This window comes from Pleurodeles waltl, chromosome 5, assembly GCF_031143425.1.
Source record: "Pleurodeles waltl isolate 20211129_DDA chromosome 5, aPleWal1.hap1.20221129, whole genome shotgun sequence".
Classification (NCBI taxonomy): domain Eukaryota; kingdom Metazoa; phylum Chordata; class Amphibia; order Caudata; family Salamandridae; genus Pleurodeles; species Pleurodeles waltl.
The window spans coordinates 1195423610-1195443394 of NC_090444.1; the positions used below are offsets into that span (position 1 = coordinate 1195423610).

General features: G+C 43.7%; 1 protein-coding gene across 1 annotated transcript in view; it reads right to left on the reverse strand.

Annotated features, from left to right (window-relative positions):
• Window positions 1–19785, reverse strand: part of SEC63 (SEC63 homolog, protein translocation regulator) — a 620356-nt gene that overhangs the window by 296753 nt on the left and 303818 nt on the right. Inside the window, exon 12 of the mRNA XM_069235447.1 lies at window positions 5538–5692. Coding sequence (XP_069091548.1) covers window positions 5538–5692 — 155 coding nt within the window. The remainder of the gene's footprint in view (window positions 1–5537; window positions 5693–19785) is intronic.

Consider the following 19785-nt stretch of genomic DNA (forward strand, 5'->3'; position numbering starts at 1 on the left):
ACTAACATCACAAGAGTGAGGCAGCCAAGCAACACAACGTTTTGAAAGAGATCTGTACAGTTCTTTGTACCCATGCAGATGGTCTTAGTAAATTTGACTAAACAGATCTTTACATATGAGGGTACCTGCTACTGGCAGACGTGAAGGTCATCAAATGGCTCGAGGTCTGCACCCAATTTAGTGATCCCGTTTATGGGTTGATTTGAGGGTGAGTTTGTCTGGGACCCATTAGTTTTCCTAGCTTGGGGGGCAAATCTATTTCTGACAGGCAGATTTATGGATTATGTTTTAATGTTCTGGACTGGTGATGTTAGTGAACTTGTGGAGTTTCAATATCGTGAAGACAACCACTATAAATGCCTGTTTCACATTGAATTCAGAAAGACTTGCTTTTTTAGATGCTGAAAATATATTGTAAACTGTGTCAATTAGAAAGTTGATTATACCGGACAGACAGACCACAATTCTGCTCCACGTGCCAACAGTGCACACCCCAAAAATCAAATTAGAACCATTCCATTGGGAGAAATGATAAAATCAAGGAAAAACTGCAGTGAAGATTACGAATTCAGTAAAAAATACTTCTGAAATGAAAATCAGATTCAAAACAAGGGCCTATAAAGCAAGCCAATTAAGACAACACCAAAAGTGTACTAAAGGTTGATATACTTTCTACACTGACCCCCACATGCTCTAGGAACACAACGCAGCAAGAGATCACAAGACAGATAACACTATTTGGCAACAAAATACATAAAGTGAGTTGGACTCTCAAACACAGCAGCTTGCTTATAGGAGAAAAAGTCATTGCTCAATGAGTGACAAAGCCTCCTAGCATCACACTGCGAAGAGGGACCACTATTCTTAATATTATCCACAAAAGCTACCACATTTAAGGTACCCCAAAAAACTGGTCAAACCTCAAAGGCAGATGTTTTCCAAATGTGGTAGTTGTTCCATGGGCAAACTGTCAGCATTTTAGATACAACACAAAACCTAACTATTGCATCAAACCTCTCATCTGTTTGACTAAGTGTGTTGTGTAAACTTTTATCAGTAAATGTGGCAACATCTTTGTTGAAGGCATGATTACGTCACTCAGAATAGGTCTGTCAAACATGTACATGTCATTAGACAAGGTGACACATGGCATATATTGTGGTGTACTACAACTATTGCCCCAAAAATATTTATACAGTGATGTGAAATTTCATGATTTACAACACCAAGAAGCAAAACTGTTTTGGTGGGGACAAAAAATCTATGCAGAAAGAGGCACAATTAATATGAAAACTGGTTGCAGTAAGAAAAAGTCGTAATATTGATCATGAGTTTTAGAATTTTGTGGGTGAATTAAATCTTCTATTATGTATCTAATATTGATTTACACTGTGAACTGATGTAAAAACATTTACATACTTGTTCATTTGGGTGCATATTGCTCATCACTTAACAGCGGAATGACATTCAGACACCCACAATATGGCACTTATACATGGACAAGCAACTTACTATTCCTGTGTTTGCATAATGGCCGTCTTTCATTATGTGTACGGCTTATATAATGCAAGATGTATTACTCAAAGAGGTACAGATTGAGCTTTTTGAAGACATTCACCTGCTTAAGGAATACTCGTTCTAAGTTATGCCAATAAAATACAGAGTAACTTTGCAGTCAAGTCACAGTACTGGACAGAATCTCCTCTCCGCCTACATCTCCCTTTCCTGCCTTCTTATAGACGTATTCTAGTTAAAGGTTTTCTTGATATAATTTGAAGATACACATATACGTCACCCGTGGTCCTCTTTTCGTTTTAATTTGTCTCTTTTCATTTCTCAATGACTTTAGTATGGGAATAAGATGGTGTACAAGGTGATTGCCAAAAAACACACACTCAGACACATAACAAGGCTTGTGAAGATCCCATTCTTTCAAGCTAGTGGGGACTGTGCTATGAACTAGGCAGATAGAATGACACTTTAGGCCCTCCTTAAATAGCACCCCTCCTTTTTGCCAATAATCAGGTCTCAGTCTCCAGCTTTGCACTGATATATTTTGGATAACAGCTAGTGGAACTCCTAATTCTCATATAGGACTACTGACATATGAGCAAGATTTTTTTTTTTTTTTTTTTAAATTCAGCACGGTTCAATATGTTTTTGTTTTCTTTTTGAACATGTCATGAGTGATGTAATATGTGAGATCATATTAGGGATGCAAGTTATGCATGGCTTAGTAAAATATACCTGGTAAATTTCAAAGGCTTTCTGAACATTAGTTTTTACCTTATTTCAGTACAACTGTAAAGTCACTGTAACCTTTGTTTTTTCAGTTACTATCTCTGTAGCCATATATCACTACTCATGATATACACAGGTGATTCTGTAGAACACGCTAAAGCATTACACGCAATTTATTTTTTTAACAATGATCTTGGCTAAGTTTCCTCTTTGTGCCAATAATTAGCTGTATACAAAATATTACTGCCTTTAATGAGCAATATGGGTATGTTAAAATAGGTTTGGGACACGCTTACAGGTTATCAACAGTAACTTCTATGTCACAACTAAAGGACTTTTACGTATGTGCTTTGTTATTCTTTTTCTCAATTATGGTATCATGTTCAAAATAAGTTACATGATGTACATGAATCAACCCAGGATGTCTTGATCTTTAGAAAAAGATATAATTGACAGTGTTATGCACTACTATAATGTGACATGCAACTGACTACACTAATAATGGTTAAATGTGGACAACTGATAAGCAGCTGCACCATTTGAAAAGGTGAAGGATAGGTATTCTTTCTGCCTGCACCCGCAGTGTTTCTTCCACTGTATTGGAGTGTTAAAAGCAATAGATAGTTATTAAAATAGGTTCTTCCTTGCCCTGACACAGTCACTGGGTGGTATCCCGCTAGACAAAACATGCTGGTTGGGCTGGTGTTTTATTGGATTAAAGGAGAACGGGAATAAAATCATAATATTTGAGGAGATGACAGCGACTTACTATTTATGACGAATTAACTAGATTTCACTGAGCGAGCATAAAGTTTAGTGTATTAGGTATACATTTTAAGAGATTAAGAGAGTGTTTGTCCATTCTGTGGAGCATGGACCAACTACAGCTTCCTGCCTGTGTGTCCAGTGCCCTTTCACTGGCTGCACGTTTCCTAAGGTACTTTTGTTTCACTTTCTTACTAGCACTCCCTTTGAGTGCATGTCTTTGTGGTCAGCCTCCCCTGTCTGCATTGGCTCTGTTTCATTGCCCCACATCTCTGGTTGCCCCCTCCAGAACTGCTCTTAGTCCCACTTCTGGTTGCCCCACCATGGCCATTTCAGTTTTTGAAGGCCCGTATAAGCAGCACAGCTGCACCGCTAGCACAAAGAACCAAAAGATGTGCTCAAATAATGTTCCACTGTTATCCTAGTGAAATATGTGCAGCCTGGGACACATATTTTAGGTGTCCCTGCAGCATTCCTGAGATGCAAGTTATACCTCTGGAGCATTTAGTACATTGTAGCTCCGGCTGGGCCAAATTAAAAAAAACTTGCGTTATGTGGCTTTGGTTTCTGTCATTGTGAAGCAGAAGCAGTCCACCGCCAGTCACTTAATTTGTCACTTCATCAAGGAAACACTATGAAGAAACAGAGAGACCACAGTGTTTTTCTTAGCCATGCTTTATGTTTTAGAAATTTTCTGATAATGGTGGGTGTTTGTCAGTTGTAAACGGAGGAAGATTTGGCACTTGGTGCTGTGCCAATGCCTTCTGTTCCAGAGCAGAGAACACCTGTCCACAAAGATTCAATTATGGGAGTAACAGATCAGTAAGAATGTGGTCTTAACAGACAACTTATGTCACAAAGCAATTCTGTAGCCTTTCACCACACAGCCAGCTGTGACCCGAAGCTGCAAGTTTGTCTAATTGCAGACAGGGACACTGCCTGCAAACCTCCCCACCCCAGGTGAACTCCACTTTTGGCCTCTGACATGCTTGGACCAGGACTAAATTCGAATTATGACCTGTCACAACCAACACCCACCCCGCCCGTTCTTGGTTGGACCATTCCATCTGCCGCTTCCACTTCAACCCAAGGCACTGAAATGTTCTCTTCCTGTCAACACAAAAACAGTGAGAGCAGAGCTCGCCTAAGAAGAACCTCAAGAATCCTGGGTTTCCCGGAACAACAGCCAAAGAAGGCTTGGTGACTCCACTCATCTTCTGAGGTGGACAGTAGGAAACCCTCTGTTTTAAAGCAACATCTTTGATGTGAAGATGTACAGTTATTGCTGTAATACCATACTGATTTTATTTTTGCAGTTTTATGTAGTGCAGACGCAGCCCAAAGGGACTGAAGTACTTCACTTGAGCACTAGTTACATTACACAAGGTGAGATTCATTTTTAGGCTTCACCTGTACAGCACTTTCTTTCTTTTTTTCTTTAAGCTATGTTGCACAGCAGTGAGTTGATGTGCAACAAGTAAAAAAAACAAATTGACAAAGCCAAACTATTGGCTTTACCAATGCTTGTTTCACTAGCATCAAACAAACATATTTATTTCAAAAACAACCTTAAAAATGGCAACCTAATTTCTCTAACTAGATGCAATGGTTTACTGACAAGAATGTTAAAGTTAATTTAACAAAATTCCTGCTCTTTTACCCTTTTATTTTTCAAAGTTATATCATAAGTTTTTTTAATTTTTTTATTTTTTTTAAATAAAGTGCAACATCCAGCCTACGGTCTCCTGGCACCATAAACACAATTCCAGAAACGAAGAAAGTGACAATGAAAGCATTAATGTTTAAACAACCAGGTTTCCATATTGTTAGAAAGCATGAAATGAGAAAGCTCCCTCTGAATAAGGAAACGCATGGACATCCACTGAAGGACTGCAAGTGCCTGATATGCTCTGCTTGCCAATTTTTTTAATTTAAATTTTGCTACTTCAAACAAAAGAAATACTCTAAGATGGTTGAAGCAGTGAAAGCTACCTGCTACCTTACAGAGAAACCAGAATCAATGATCAAACTGACATTTGGACTGACAGCTTCAGGCCTGGGGCTTGAGGCTACTGTTGGGCATTCAAACTGTTAGGATGTGTGAAGTTAGTAGGATTTCAGTTTTCAATGGATGTGATATCTTTGTTTACTCTTTATCCTACGTATCACAAAATGCACATTTATCGCGTGCCAACATAAGTATTTTGACTTGTAAAAAATGTGCACTTAGGATTGCATATATAAAATAAGGACTATATGGTTCTGGGACTTTGTGAATCTCTGTAGATACCTCAGGAGGTCGCAGTGCTCAAATTCATCAGCATGCGTTCTTTGGCCATCCAACAACGTAACTTCCCCTGGGGTGCACAGATATACACTTTTTACAGCAACTCGAGTCAATATCTGCCTAGAATAGGGAATTTGTTTAACCTTGGTAAACAAGAACCAATACAAGAGAAACAAAAATGCAGCATTGATTTAAGAATGATTGTTGTAATTCTGGTAATGAAATAACCTTCCACCCACTGTACCTTTTTATTATTGGCTACTCGTCTTAGATTATCTTCTTCAATATGAGGAAGTTGCAGAAAAGGAGACTTGAACTGCTGCAAACCTTGGACGGTAATTTGGCAAAGTTTCATGCAGTTTTCTAAAGAGCCCAGAGATGGAGCACGGAACTCCCTTTCTTAAAGGAAAAAAAAGATACCATTAATTCATTATCTAGACTAAATGTTACCTTTCAGTCTCATCACAACTAGTCACACTAAGGAACTGTTTTACAGATATGTTACTATAAAGCTGTGAAACTTGTTAAAACAGAATCCCAGTAAAATACTGTGCATACCAAACCTAATTGACATAACTGCAACTATGACTCCCTAACCTCTGAGATGATTGCACACTATCACTTTTAAGATTCCTTAAGCTTGTCTGTGGGACTTCACAATAAAGGCAAAACTTTAAAAGGTTAATTTCTATTGCTTTTAGAGGATTTACCAATGCCACAACACCACTGCAATCACAGGAAGGTGATATGCTCGGATACGGTATTGTACCACCCCAATGCACCAATCCGAGCGCTTTTTTAAGATAGAAATTGACTTTCAATTAACTTCGAATAACAACAGCTGAAGAAAAGTCTGTTCTACCGAAGGAAGTGATGAGAGTGGTGAATTGCATCTATCAATATGTTTGCTATTCCATGCTTACTAGTATGAAATAAACAATTTACTTCAGACAATAGAAAACCATATTAGCATGACAATGTACAATTTTTATTTTGTAGGCCATTCACATCACAGAAAACTAATCTACCATCAGCGAAGTGGTGCGTGTGCTGAACCCTTCACTACCACGGTAGGCTACAGTAGCTCTGTAGTACATGCACACAGTTTAAGACAGAGTAGAAATCGGCTCCACTAAAAAGGACGGAGGGACAGCCACATGCAAATTTATGAAAGATAATGTTCTGGTGAGGTGTGGTTACAGGTAACTTCTCCAGAATTGGATCTGTTTTAGATTAAATTGCTTGATTCAAAATACCAAGTAGTTCATACAATATAAAAAGTGGTTGGTGGCTAATTAGGCTCACTTTAATACAATAGGTTGCACAAAGTTTTTCACAAAGCAGATTGTCTCCACACAGTGATTGTTAGCAAAAACATGTCGCTTTTTTCTTGATGCATCAGCCCTGCAGATGTCAAGAAGCAGGACAGGCTTATGCAAGATTGAGCTGTAGTTTTCTTACTGTGATGATGGGTGTCTCTGGCACGGCAAAAAGAAAATGGTAGATGCAATCCACATGACAATAATATTTAAACCAAGAGAATATTTAAAACAACAGGCTCAGTGATGTGAAAATCTGATGGAGCCATTTGGGATTAACAGGTTAGGCAGAGCACTACACTATATTTGTGAATGGAAGCAAAGGAAATATTCTTTGGTTGTAAAGGATGGAACTTTATTTTCCTAAGATATTGGTGCCAACAGCTGGATAAAAAAAAAACTAGATCGCTTTTGCGGCTATGCTTGCCGTTCTGGGTGGTAATGGATGATCACGTGTGTGTACAAGGTTCTGATGAATTCTGAGAGGTTATCTGAAGCATGGAGGACTACTGAATAAGGTTTGTATATCAGTACTGCTTCATTCATACTAGAACAATAAGGATGATTATGCAGTGGTCCCTCAAGGTCTTACTGATCCCACTCAGGACGAAGGGAACTGAGAAAAACCATTTGCATTCAATCCCTGTTGCTACACAATGGTACACTGCTAATTCATGTGGACATGGTGTTGACTGTCCTCACCAATATCAAGAATATTCTTGGAAGATGCAGACTTGTTACCCAAAGTTATAGCACACAGATGTGCAAAACTGTCTTTTTTTTGTAAAAGAATGACTAGGGGACGATGGTAGATGGGGGAAAACCATCCCTCCACAGAATGAATCTGTTGTCATGGCCAACTGTGGGGGCAGTGTCTTGAACAGAAGGTTTTTGCCAATAATCTGCTGTTGGTGTCCCCACCGTAGTGTATGCTTTTCATGAAGCATTACTAAGTGTTTAAAGACCACATTTCTGAGACGGGTTCCCATTTGCAGTTGGCACTTTGTAAAGATGCTATGGGTAGACTTTGGTAATAATGATCGCCCACTAAAATGTGAAGAAATTTGCAGATATTTGAAAGTAACCATCCAGGTGAACTAATGGAGCTAGCAATTCTCCCTACTGAAGTTGATGTAATAGGTTCTGTAAGGCTGCTATCCAGAAGGATTACTTTAGGAAATTGATCAGTTTAGATAGGTCAAGAATAGGGTGTCAGCGCGCTCCATTTCCTTTTCCTTTAAAAAAAAAAAAAAGGCTTTTTTTCATCCCATTGAACAGTGTAATGAGTTATTTCTTCCTGGACCATTCTAGAATTCCAGGGCCTAAGAGACCATTGTTCTCACTTGTCCACAGTGTTAGGTACCCTCAAATAAGGGATAGTTTCTTACCTGTAACTCCAGTTCTCTCGTAGGGGAGTTTCCATTATAGTCATAAGCACTGAATAGTCCCGCCAATGTGCAGGGACCCTGAAGCACTTTTTCACAATACATCTTCTTTAAGTGCAGATGTTTGCCTTTCTTCTGGAAGAAACATTATGCAGCCCATAGGAAAAGGCAACAATGTCCCAATTGTTCAACTTGAACTTAAAAAAGCATTTACATTAATGTTTATAATTCCATTATGTTTTTTGTAAAACAGAATAAATGTCTTTCACAAACCTTTTTCTGGTACAGTAGAGAGATGAAGTAAAGCAGGGCAGCGTAGCCCGACAGGCTGTCAATTTATGAGTTAAAAATAGAGGCTGTGCCTTTAAGAACCAAGAGATCACCAGTATCCCATCATGCTGAGCAGGTGACAGTTGCTTCAGTTCTTTTTGAGGCGATGCATGACGAAATATAAGTCTACTGGAACATCTGTCCCTGCCATTGGGGAGGGTTGCTTATGACTATAATGGAAATTCTCCTATGAGAGGACCGGAGTTAAAGGTAAGAAACTATTCCTTAACTTGTAGGAGATTTCCATTTATAGTCATAAGCACTGAATAGAGTACTAAGCTCCTCCCTGCTTACAGCTTTGGAGAAGACAGAGACTGAACTAAGGTAGAGTTTTAAGCAAATAGATTTCTGAGGGAGCCTGTCCTACATGAGCATCTGCTCTGTTATCAGAGTCCAGGCAGTAATGTTTGATAAATGTATGGACAGATCTCCATGCGTCTGCTTTGCAAATATCTGGGATAGGGATATTTCTAATTAAAGCAGCTGTAGCCACTTTATCTCTAGTAGTGTGTACTTTAGGCTTAGCTGAAAGCGTCTTATTAGCTTTTTAATAGTACAACAGGATATAGGAAACTATCCATCAGGAGATGGATTGTTTGGAAGTGGCTAAGCCCGTATGGCCTGGACGATAATTAACAGTTGGTTCGACCTGCGGATGGTCCTGTCCAGGTAAAATTTCAGACCTCTCCTTACATCCAGCAAAGAGAGAACTTTCTGCTGGAGTAGAGGCGTTCTGAAAGAATGTTGGAAGAGATTTGGTCTGGTTAACATGAAAGTCCGAACTATCCTTAGGGAGGAATTTCAGGTGAGTTCTCATAACCACTTTGCTAGAAAGGAAGACTGCGTGTGGTTTCTGAGAACAAAACGCATGGATCTCGCTAACCCTGCGAGCTGATGTTATTGCTTCAAGGAAAGCGGTCTTCCAAAAGAGGTGTTACAGGGAAGCTTTGTGAATAATATCAAATAGATCCTGCATAAAACGAGAAAGACCTTCTAGAAAATCCTTGATGACTTGGATTTTGAAAAACAAAAGGTTTGTGAAGGACATTTTCTGTAGGCAGTAAGGGCAGGCAGGTGAACCTTTATAGATGAGAAGTGTAAACCTGATTTTGCCAGATGGAGTAAGTATGGTAGAATGGCATCATCCTGGCAAGAAGTAGGGTCTAGGTTCTAGGAGGAACACCAAATGCAGAATCTCTTCCACTCAAGGCATATGCAGAACGGGTGGCAGGCCACTTAGCCTCTTTAAGGATGTCCATGCAGTCCTGTGGTTGGTTCAAGTGCCCGTACTGCACTATTTCAGAAGCCATGCCACCAAACTCAAGGAGGAGAGATTGGGGTGTACCATCTGGCCTCTCAGCTTCGTGAGCAGGTCTGTCCTGCGTGGTAGTTTGAGATGAAGATGGATGGACCAGTGAGGGAGGTCCGTGAACCATCACTGACGTGGCCACTCTGGTGCTATTAAGATGATCTTGGCCCTTGAGGGGAACAGTTTGATGAGAACTGTTGGGATCAGGGGAATCGGTGGAAAGGCATACAGAAATTTGCCAGACCAGTCGATCCATAGGGCATTTCTCAGCATCACTGGTTGGTAGGTCCTCGAGGACAAGCTTCAGCATTTTTTATTTTGTATTGTGGCGAACAGGTCGATGGAAGTTATGCCCCACAGGTGAAATATGTTGTGAACGACATCGTCGTGCAAGACCCATTCGTGGTTCTCTTGCAGTACCCTGCTTAGAAAATCTGTGTGCGCATTTCGCACACCTGGAAGGAGAGTTGCAGTGATTGTTAGATTCCTGGCTATGAGCCATTTCCAGACTGCTTGGACTTCGTGTGATGGACCTCGTCTCTCCCTGCTTGTTGAGGGAATAAATGGTGGTTGTATTGTCCATCTGTACAAGCAGGGAATTAGATCTGAATGAGGGGTAAAACACTTTAAGCACTAGATGGACTGTGCGTAACTCCAGGAGGTTGCTATGGTATGTCGACGCTCTCTCTGACCATTTGCCCCGGCTCTGGAGATGGGCCACATAAGCCTCCCAGCCTAGCATTGAGGTGTCCATCTCTACTATTTGAGGAAGAACCTCCTGATGAAAAGGCATCCCACGAAGTAGGTTCTTTGGAGAGCACCACCATTTCAGGGACAGCTGTGCATGACAAGATAGTACTATCCCGTCTTCCCAGTCGCCTGTCAGTTGGTCTCACTGGTCCTCAAGACATTCCTGCAGAGGTCGCATGTGGAGACGAGCTTTTGGTGTGAGGAAGATGAAGGATGCCATCAAGCTGAAAAGAGAATATTTTTTTCCCTGTCAGAAGGCAAGCTGTCATAAGAGAGTGAGATTGCCGAAGGATCGCTAAACGTCTCTCTTCCGAAGGATACACTCTTTCCTAGGCCTAATCTTTGGAGGAGACTGCAAGTCCAGTTGTAGAGAAGCTGAGATTCTTGAGACAATGACACCTTAATCAGCCAGTCACCTAGGTAGGGGTAGGCAAATATGTTGTGCTTCCTCAGATGGGAAGCCACTACTGCCATGCACTTTGAGAATCTTCTTGGTGCTGACTTCAGACCACCAAATGGAAGGACTTAGTATTGGCAGTGTTCTTGGCCCACTATAAACCTCAAGAACTTGCAATGCTTTCTGGCAATTGGAATATGAAAGTATGCGTCTTGAAGGTCGATGGAACAGAGCCAATCCCCTTGGTGTAATTGGGGATAAATGTCCCCTACCGGAGTGGGAAACAGAAGAGGGGGACGTAATGATTCAAGTGTGTGACCTTGATGGTTGCTTGCCTCCTTGAGAAGGCCTCCTGGGTAGATCTCCCTCTAGGCTGCCTTCTTATGTATGGTTGATAGGGTCTTGGTGCTGTGCACCATTGTGCTGACACCCCTGATACCAATGAGGGGTTTGAACCCTCTGGGAATAGAAGCAGTGCTGATAAGGTCTATAAGATTTACTTTGTTCCCTGGGTCTCTCTAAGCCAACTGCCTTTAGAGTGTCAATTTGGGCCTTCATACGTGCCGTCTTGTCATCGGTATGAATTCCAAAGAGAGTGGTACCAGAGAATGGAAGATTCATTATTCTCTGCTGTGCTTCTGGCTTGAGGGATACAAGACTGAGAGAGACACTGTGGCAGTACTTGTGGACCGCTAATATGGAAGAGTCTGCTGCAGCACTAATAACTTGGTTGGATACCATTAATCCATGGAGTCCTCTCTCATCTCTAGGGAGATGTTCAGCAAATTGATGCATGGATTCCCACAATGAGCCGTCATATCTGCCTAAAAGGGCAGTGGCCCTGGTTGCGTTCATGGTGGTCACTGCCGTACTGTACACTTTATGACCCACAGAGCCTAACTTCCAACTCTCCTTATTGGGAGGCACTGTAGCAGGGGGAGTAGTGGTATGATGTTTTTTTGCCGCTACTATTATCACCAAGTCTGGTGAAGGATCTGTCCAGAGGAAAGCAGGATCTTGCGCGTGAGCGCAATATTTCTTTTGGAACCTGGAAGGGGCCGCTTTAACTGTGGTTGGCGACAGGATACGATTCATAGTTGGTTCAAGGAGACCTGGCACCAGTGGAAATAATGGTTGAGATGCTTTCCTGTGCTGAAGTGTTTCAAACATCACAGAGGTGGAAGTGGTCGACATGGGGATGTTTAGCTTTGCAGCTTGTAGGAAGCTGGCCTGGTGTATGGTGAGCACCTATGGTGATATCACCTTATACCAGGTATCCCATATTAGTGAGGTGTAGACAGTGTCTAGGAAGCCATGGCTCTCTAGAGCTTTGGATGAGCAGCCAAAACTTATCTAGGAGACATGTAAAGCTTATGCAATACTACTGGCTTCACACAGGTTTGCAAACCCTCCTCCGGGGATGGTATTGCTTGGGAATCTATTCCAAGGTAAGGAATCTGCAACTGTAAGTCTCTATCAAATGAACAAGTTCCTTACCTTTGGTAATGAAATTATCTGGTGGAGGCAATCTAGTCGCAGGTTCCTTACACCTTAGAATTTCCCGAGGCGTCAGAATGGATCCGGAGATTTTTCTTATAGTAGAACCCATGTGTGCCGTCAGGTGGCATCGGTCAACTCCGCATCTGTCCCTTGCGTCGTGGTCACTATGATGACATCGCAGTCGTATATAGGCGCCACCCCAGCATGCTAACGTCAGTTTCTTTTCACGACTTTCCATGCCAGAAGTGCGGAGCCATGAAGAATACTGAGACAAGGGCTCCAGAATTAGGGCCCTGAAAGGGAGCCCCTGTCCCTAGAAATCAGTTCGCAGAGTGAGGAGAATGGGTGGGTCATTTAGGAATCTGCAAATGGAAAATGTCTCTACCAAATAATTCATTACCGACGGTAAGTAACTTGTTCAGCTGACAGAGATGTCTAGTTGCTGATTACTTACCTTAGAATAGCTACCCAAGCAATATCATCCCCAGAGGAGGGTTTGCAAACCTAGATCATACTAGGAAGTCCTGCAGGATCGAACAGCCAAAATAGTCTTCCCTGCGGACCTGACTGTTCAGGCAGTAGTGTTTGGAGAATGTCTGCAGGGATGATCACATTGCTGCCTGGCAGATGTCGAGGACTGGAACTCCGCGTGCTAACCAGTGGATGCAGCTCTGGCTCTAGTGGAGTGAACATGCAAATCCTCAGGGGGATGCTTCTTAGCCAAACGTGTACCACATTTTGATGCAGAGAACAACCCATCTGCAGATGATTCTCTTCTACACCGCCCGTTCTTTCTTTGCACCCACATAACCCACAAAGAGTTGATCGTCCACCCAGAAGTCTTTGGTACACTTGAGGTAGAACACCAACAGTCTTTTTGGATACAGGCAGTGGAGTCCCTCCTCCTCATGAGAAGAATGTGGGGGGGGGTGTAAAAGTAGGCAAGGTGATGGATTGGCCTACGAGAAAGGGCGTTACCACTTTAGGGAACAAAAAGGCCCTAGTATGAAGCACCTCTTTGTCAGTATGGACAAAGATGAAGGGTGGTTTAAAAAAAAAAAAAAGAGCTTGTAGCTCACTCACTCTCCGTGCAGAAGTGTGGCCACAAGAAAGGCCATTTTTAAGGTGAGGAGCCAAAGAGGACAATTATAAAGAAGCTCAAAAGGAGCACGCATGAAGAAGGCAAGGACCAGGCTCAATTCCACGGAGTCATTATGAACAGTGTGGGGGGAAACATATGGCTAAGACCTTTGAGGAATCTTACAACAATGGGAGATTTAAACAAAGAGGGTTAATCAGGAAGTCTGAGGAAGGCAGATATTGCAGACAGAGCCCTGCTGGGCAAAAAAAGAATAAACAAAAGAACCTCAGACTGAGGTGCAGAAAGGGGATCAACAGTTTTGTTGGTGTACCATGCCACAAATGTATGCCAACAACAGGTGCATACCGTTTTGGTGGAGGGATGCCTTGCTGCCAAAATATCACAGACTTTGGGCAGAAGGTCAAAAGCTGTCAACTGCCGCCATTCAATCTCCAGGCAAGAAGACAGAGACTGGACAGGTTCGGGTGGAGAACCCTCCCCTGCTGCTGCGACAGAAGATCCTCCAGAAGAGATGGTCCTAGTGGAGGATTGATGGCCATGCTTAGAAGATCGGGATATCATACTCTCTGTGCCCTGAGCGACAAGAATTACTTGGGCCCAGTTGTTCTTGATCTTCTTGAGAACTCTGGGCAAAAGTGGTATTGGCAGAAAGGCGTACAAGGAGGCTGGAGTTCCACTCAAGACGAAAAGTGTTGTAGAGTGAGTGTTGCCTTGGAAACCCCAAAGCGCATGACCACCCTGAACTCCCTCCACCGGAGACCAGATGCCTCTGATCTCCGCCTCTGCCATGTGGCCACCCCATTCCAGGAGTGACACATCTGTCACAACATTCTGATATGGTTGGGGAAGGGAGAGGGATCTGCACCTGGCGCAATCTTGATTTGTTAGCCACCACTGCAGATCTTGCGCAGTTCCCTCCAAGATCTGGACCATGTCAGATAGATTCCCCTGATGCTGCGCCCACTGGAACTACAAGTCCCACTGCAGAGCCCGCATATGTCATCTGGCATGTGTGACCAGCAGGTTGTAGGAGGCCATGAGGCTCGGCAGCCTTAGAGTCAGTCTCACCGAAACCCAGGATAGAGGCTGAAACATCAGTATATTAGCCTGAAAATCCTGGACTCGCCGCTCTGGATGATAGGACCAAAACTGCACTGTGTCCAGAACAGCTCAGATGAAAAGGAGTGTCTGAGAGAGAGTCAGGTTTGACTTCGGCACATTTACAGTGAACCCCAGTGAAATGAAGGGGGTTTGCTGTAGTCTGGAGGTGGGAGACAACAGCCTAGGGTGAGCCTGCCTTTAACAGCCATTGAGGTAGAGGAAGACTGACAACCCTAGCCAGTGCAGATCAGCTGCAACCAGCGTCATCACCTTTGTGAACACCCGAGGGGCGCTGGGCAAGGCCAAAGGGGAGCAAAGTGAACTGATAGTGCTCGAGACCTATCACAACCTGCAAGTAACGTCTGTGTTCAGGCAGGAGGGAAATATGAAAATAGGCGTCCTGCAAGTCCAACGCTACCCTCCCGTCTTGAGGGTCCAGGCAGAAAGGACCTGAGCCAGAGTGAGCATTTTTAACTTTCCTTCCTAAGGAAGAGATTGAGGGCCCAGAGGTCTAGGATAGGACGAAGGCCTTTGTCCTTTGTGGCAACCAGAAAGTAGTGCTAATAACTACCACGGCCTGCTTCTGGCACAGGGCCAGATAGCATAACCTTAATAATAATAAGGGTCTATAGCTCCCTTGGGCAAGACAGCCATAACCTTGTGAATAAGTCCCAAGTGATCCTCTGTCATCAGATGGTAGCATGGCAGGAGGGGTAGTTTCGAAGAGGAGGGAGTAGCCTCTACAGACTATCTGCAAAACACACCTGTCCATCGTGATGGGCTCCCAGCTGGGCAGGTGATAGCAGATTCTGTCTCCAACTGGTGATTTGAGGGCTTGTGGACAGGGCTGACAGCTGGCTCCCTGATCCACTAGGACTTTGGATCCCGCGTCCTCGGCCATGCAGAGGCTGGTCAGGACGCACGCCACAGTGGCTGGAGGGAAACAGATCTGGTTGGGCACCCCTTTGGTAGCTATGAAAGGAGCGAAAAGCAGACTGAGGAGGGCGAGGAGCAGCTGTGAGGCCAGGGGACTAAGCCAGAACCCAGACTCCTTAGAGTGTTCGAGCAACGAGTCTGCTGTCTCCGAAGAGACAGATGTCATCGAAGTGCATGTCCATAAGCGATTGTTGGACATTCCCAAAAAAGACAGACATCCTTAACCAAGCGTGGCGCCAAATGCCCATTGTTGGATGCAACCGATCTGCCCGGTGAGTCGGTGGCATCCAGTTCACATCAAATAGTGAACTTGGCTGCATCTCTCCTGTCAGCAGCTTGAGGGAGAATGGCCCGGGCCTCCTTCTGGACCTGTGGTAGCACCTGCGTGACCATATCCCATAAAGTATGGGTGTAACAACCCAAAAAGCATGTGGTGTACACATACCGCAATGCGAGACTAGAGGAAGAGAACATTTTTTCCCCAAGTTGGTCCAGTCTTTTTGATTCCCTGTCCGGGGGTGCGGACGGGAATGCACCAGAAGAGGAAAAAGCCCGAATGACTAAGCTCTCAGGCGCAGGGTGTTGGGTTAGAAATTTAGCGTCGTTAGGCGCAGGCCTATGGTGGTGGGTGATTGTCCTGTCGACAGGAGCCCCTGTGCTGGGTTTAGACCATGTCCCCAACAGGACATCAGTGAGGGCCTCATTGAAGGGCAATAGGGGTTCAGATGTGGAAACCCCGGGCTGAAGCACCTCAGTCAGGAGGTTAGTCCTGACTGCCACTGAAGGCAGCTCCAGGTCCAGGACCTCGGCGCTCTTCGCACCACCATCGCATAGGAGGCTCCCTCCTCCACAGCCACGGTAGGGGAGAAGACAGGCCAGAATCAGGGGAGAAGGCAGGCCAGAATCAGGGGAGGTGTCCAACCCACTGGCTTCACCCAATTCCTGAGCCCAGTCTATACAAGGGTCTTCAAGCTTGTATTCTAGAAGGTCCAGCAACCCTACCATACTCTCACTGTACCCATACCCATAGCTAAAAGGATCAGGATCCAACCTGGGGAGAAATGTCCCCGTCAATGTCTGAATGGATGTTGGGCAATGTCGTTCCTGCTCCGGGTCGGAGTCGGGAATGAGTATGGGATCGATGTTGATTATGGGCCCAACTGACGTCAGGAGCATCGACTACTACACTGGAAAAGGTTACAATGGCACGACTGGGATCAGCTCGGATCTGGAAATGGATCCTAGGGTGCCCTCTGGAGCTGAAGCTGCCAGCGTGGAACCCAAGGGGGCCCCCACCGACCCTACTGACTCGGGGAGGTACAGAACCAACCCAGAAGCAGGCTGCGAGGACGGAGGCCCAGAAGAGCGACGCTCCTCCTGTGTCGCATCAGCTGAGCGACGGGGTGAAGTCGAAGAACACTTCTTCTTCCCTGACTTCTTCTTATGACCCGAATGTCCCGAGGACTTGGAGTGGGATAAGGATAAATGGTGATGACCTTCCTCTCAAGCAAGTCTGGGAACAATGCGGAGCTGACCCCCAGGCTGCCATGAGCTTTAGGGACCGTTCCCTCAAAGCCTTCGAGTTCATGACACAGCAGTCAGAGCACGACTGCAGGTCAAGGTTGCGCTCCAGAACCACAAGCACACAAGGTGAGGATCCATCACCTACATCATGTGGTGACTGGAGTCACATGGCTTGAATCCAGTCTTATAGGAAGATATATTGACGCACCAAGAATGTCAAAAAAGTTTGATAAAAGGTGTCAAAAAGTTGGTCAAAAAGTGAATGAGGGTAGCTTTTCTCTGGATCTATACGTAAGCTGGTGTGGAAAGAAAGGAACTGATGTCAGCGTGCTAGGGTGACGGCTATCTACATCGACATCATCACAGCAACCACAACAACGAACACAGAGTCGACCAAAACCACCTGATGGCGCACAAGGGTAGTGCTCGAAGAAAAATCTACAGATCCAGTCTGACACCTGGGAAAATTTTAAGATGAGGAATCTGCAACTAGAAGTCTCTATCAGATATTGTTTCCGATGTTAATCTGTAACTGGCAATTCAATTATTATTTGCTATTCTGTAATAACGCATTGTGTAGCTTTGTATATAAGAAGTTGCCTGCAAAACCGCAAATTGAGACCGGGTGCCTGCCTCTGTGAGGAGGGTCGCCTTCCCTGTCACATCAGTGAAGTACAGTCTTTACATTGCCAAATAGGACTGTGCCTTCTCTTAATTTCCTTAGTTTTGAGTCATCCTGCAACAGTTCGCAAGCCAGCCTGGGAGGTTATTCTTGTACCCACCTGACTGCTGACACCAGAATACCACCTAACCCATGCAGCATAGATTATTGCACCCCTTTTGATGAGGTAAGCAGGCAGAGTTTGCTGAAGTTCTGCCTGTCCACAGGGGTTGGGAAGGATGTAGGGATTGCAGTCTTTTAAAGGTAAGGATAAGCTGACTACGTTCGATACGTTTGTTAATACCGTATGATTCGTTCCCCTTGGCAATGGTAAACAGATGTAGATATATGAGATAAGGAGATATAAGGTTATAAGATTGCGTACATGTATTTAAAAATATCAGGAAAGGCGATACATAACTGGTTCACTTGTTATTCCCAACATAAAGTTGGAAGTGGTCAATTTGAAATTGGAAGTTGCCAATATGCGTTCCAATGTTTGGCACAGAGAAAAAGATGTTGCTAAACTTTACTTTCAGATACGATCTGAACACTCAAATTACTATCCTGGACGTAATGTCCTTAATTCATTCCACGGTCTGAGAGACGCACGGTTTGATGAGGTTATCATATCTGAGTGTGGAGAAAAGTGACAAGGGGTGACCAGTTGTATTTACCGTTTAGAGTAGAATACAGTTGATTAATAATTAGAAGTAATTGACGTGTTCACATTTTTTATGCTGATGGTAGGTGTGTGTATAAGTGAAAAGGGGCCACTGTATGATGAGGATGTGCAATGTACCATAAAGTTCTTTTAATGTGTATTGCATAATTGGCAAGGATAAAAGTTGCTGAACTTTCCTGTTTTTAAATACGTGTATAAGTTTTAAAAGAGGAGTAGTATTTGACCAGATAAATGAAAAGGTGCAATTGTATAAGTATGGGACATACGAGTAATAGTGGAGACTCCCTTAGCACATATGCAGGTTTTACCCAATAATCAGAGAAAATTGCAACAATATTGTTTAGAATGGTTTAAAGCCACCCAAAAATATATGTATCCCTGTCCAAAAGAAGGGAATTCCGATGACAGAATAATGAAGCATATTATTACATATCTTAGTAGTAAATATGCAGAAGCCAAATTACAGAAGAGAGAAGCAATTTCAGCTTTATGGTGAGCTTGTGAAGTGACATTCTCTTCCCTTCTGGTATTAGACTCGGAGGATGACTGGCATGACTGTGCAACTTACATTCCTAATGAATCTAGTCAAGCAACAGACAATCCTATACCAGATAGCATTGTCAATTTTGTTGATGGTTCTTCTACTATTGACCAGTATACAGGAATTGGAAACAGGAGCAGCAGTAATCAGAGCACAACAACATGACTCTTATGATACACTCCATATAGTGAGCTGATGACATTACCAGTGCATTATTCTGTGCAAGCAGCAGAAGTAATAGTATTAATAGCAGCTCTTAAGCAAGGATCAGAAGAAGTAATTACAATTTAATCAGATTCAGCTTATGTTACAACCACTGAACATTCCAGCATCATGAGACGAGCAAGAGAGGTTTTCTTAAGCCATACGGAAGTTCTGTTATGCATAGAAAAATCCTAGAGGCTCCAAAAGAGCCACTTTCATTACCATAGGCAGTGGACGTTGTGAAATGTGCAGCACATACAAGTGGACAGGATTTTTGTCTCTGGGTAATGACCAGCAGATTTTGCAGTTAAAGATAAAGCTAGGCACACCTGCGCCTGTGCCACGATCATCACAACATGTCCCTGTTCTGGTGGCTGAGACTGCCTCACTGCCCGGGTCCAATTGCAATCCCACCAAGGCAATGACACGCCTCATTTTGCAGAGACATTGCATTTACATCTGCAAGAACTGCAGGAAGCAGCTCTTCTACATGAAAAACAGTTATGGGAGGGCAGATGATGCACCCAGCCAGGGGATTACATAATAAATAGACCGCTAACTACACACCTCTAAGTTACTAGTAAATGGCACCACTGGTACCTAGGGCATGGGTACTGAAGAGGGTCCCTCAGAGCTGCAGCTAAACGTATGTAGGCTGCCAATGCAGTCTGCGTGACAAGGTGCTTCCAAAACTGAAAACACGACGTGGCACACAGTTGTGTGCCATGCCCCCTAAAACACTGCTTGT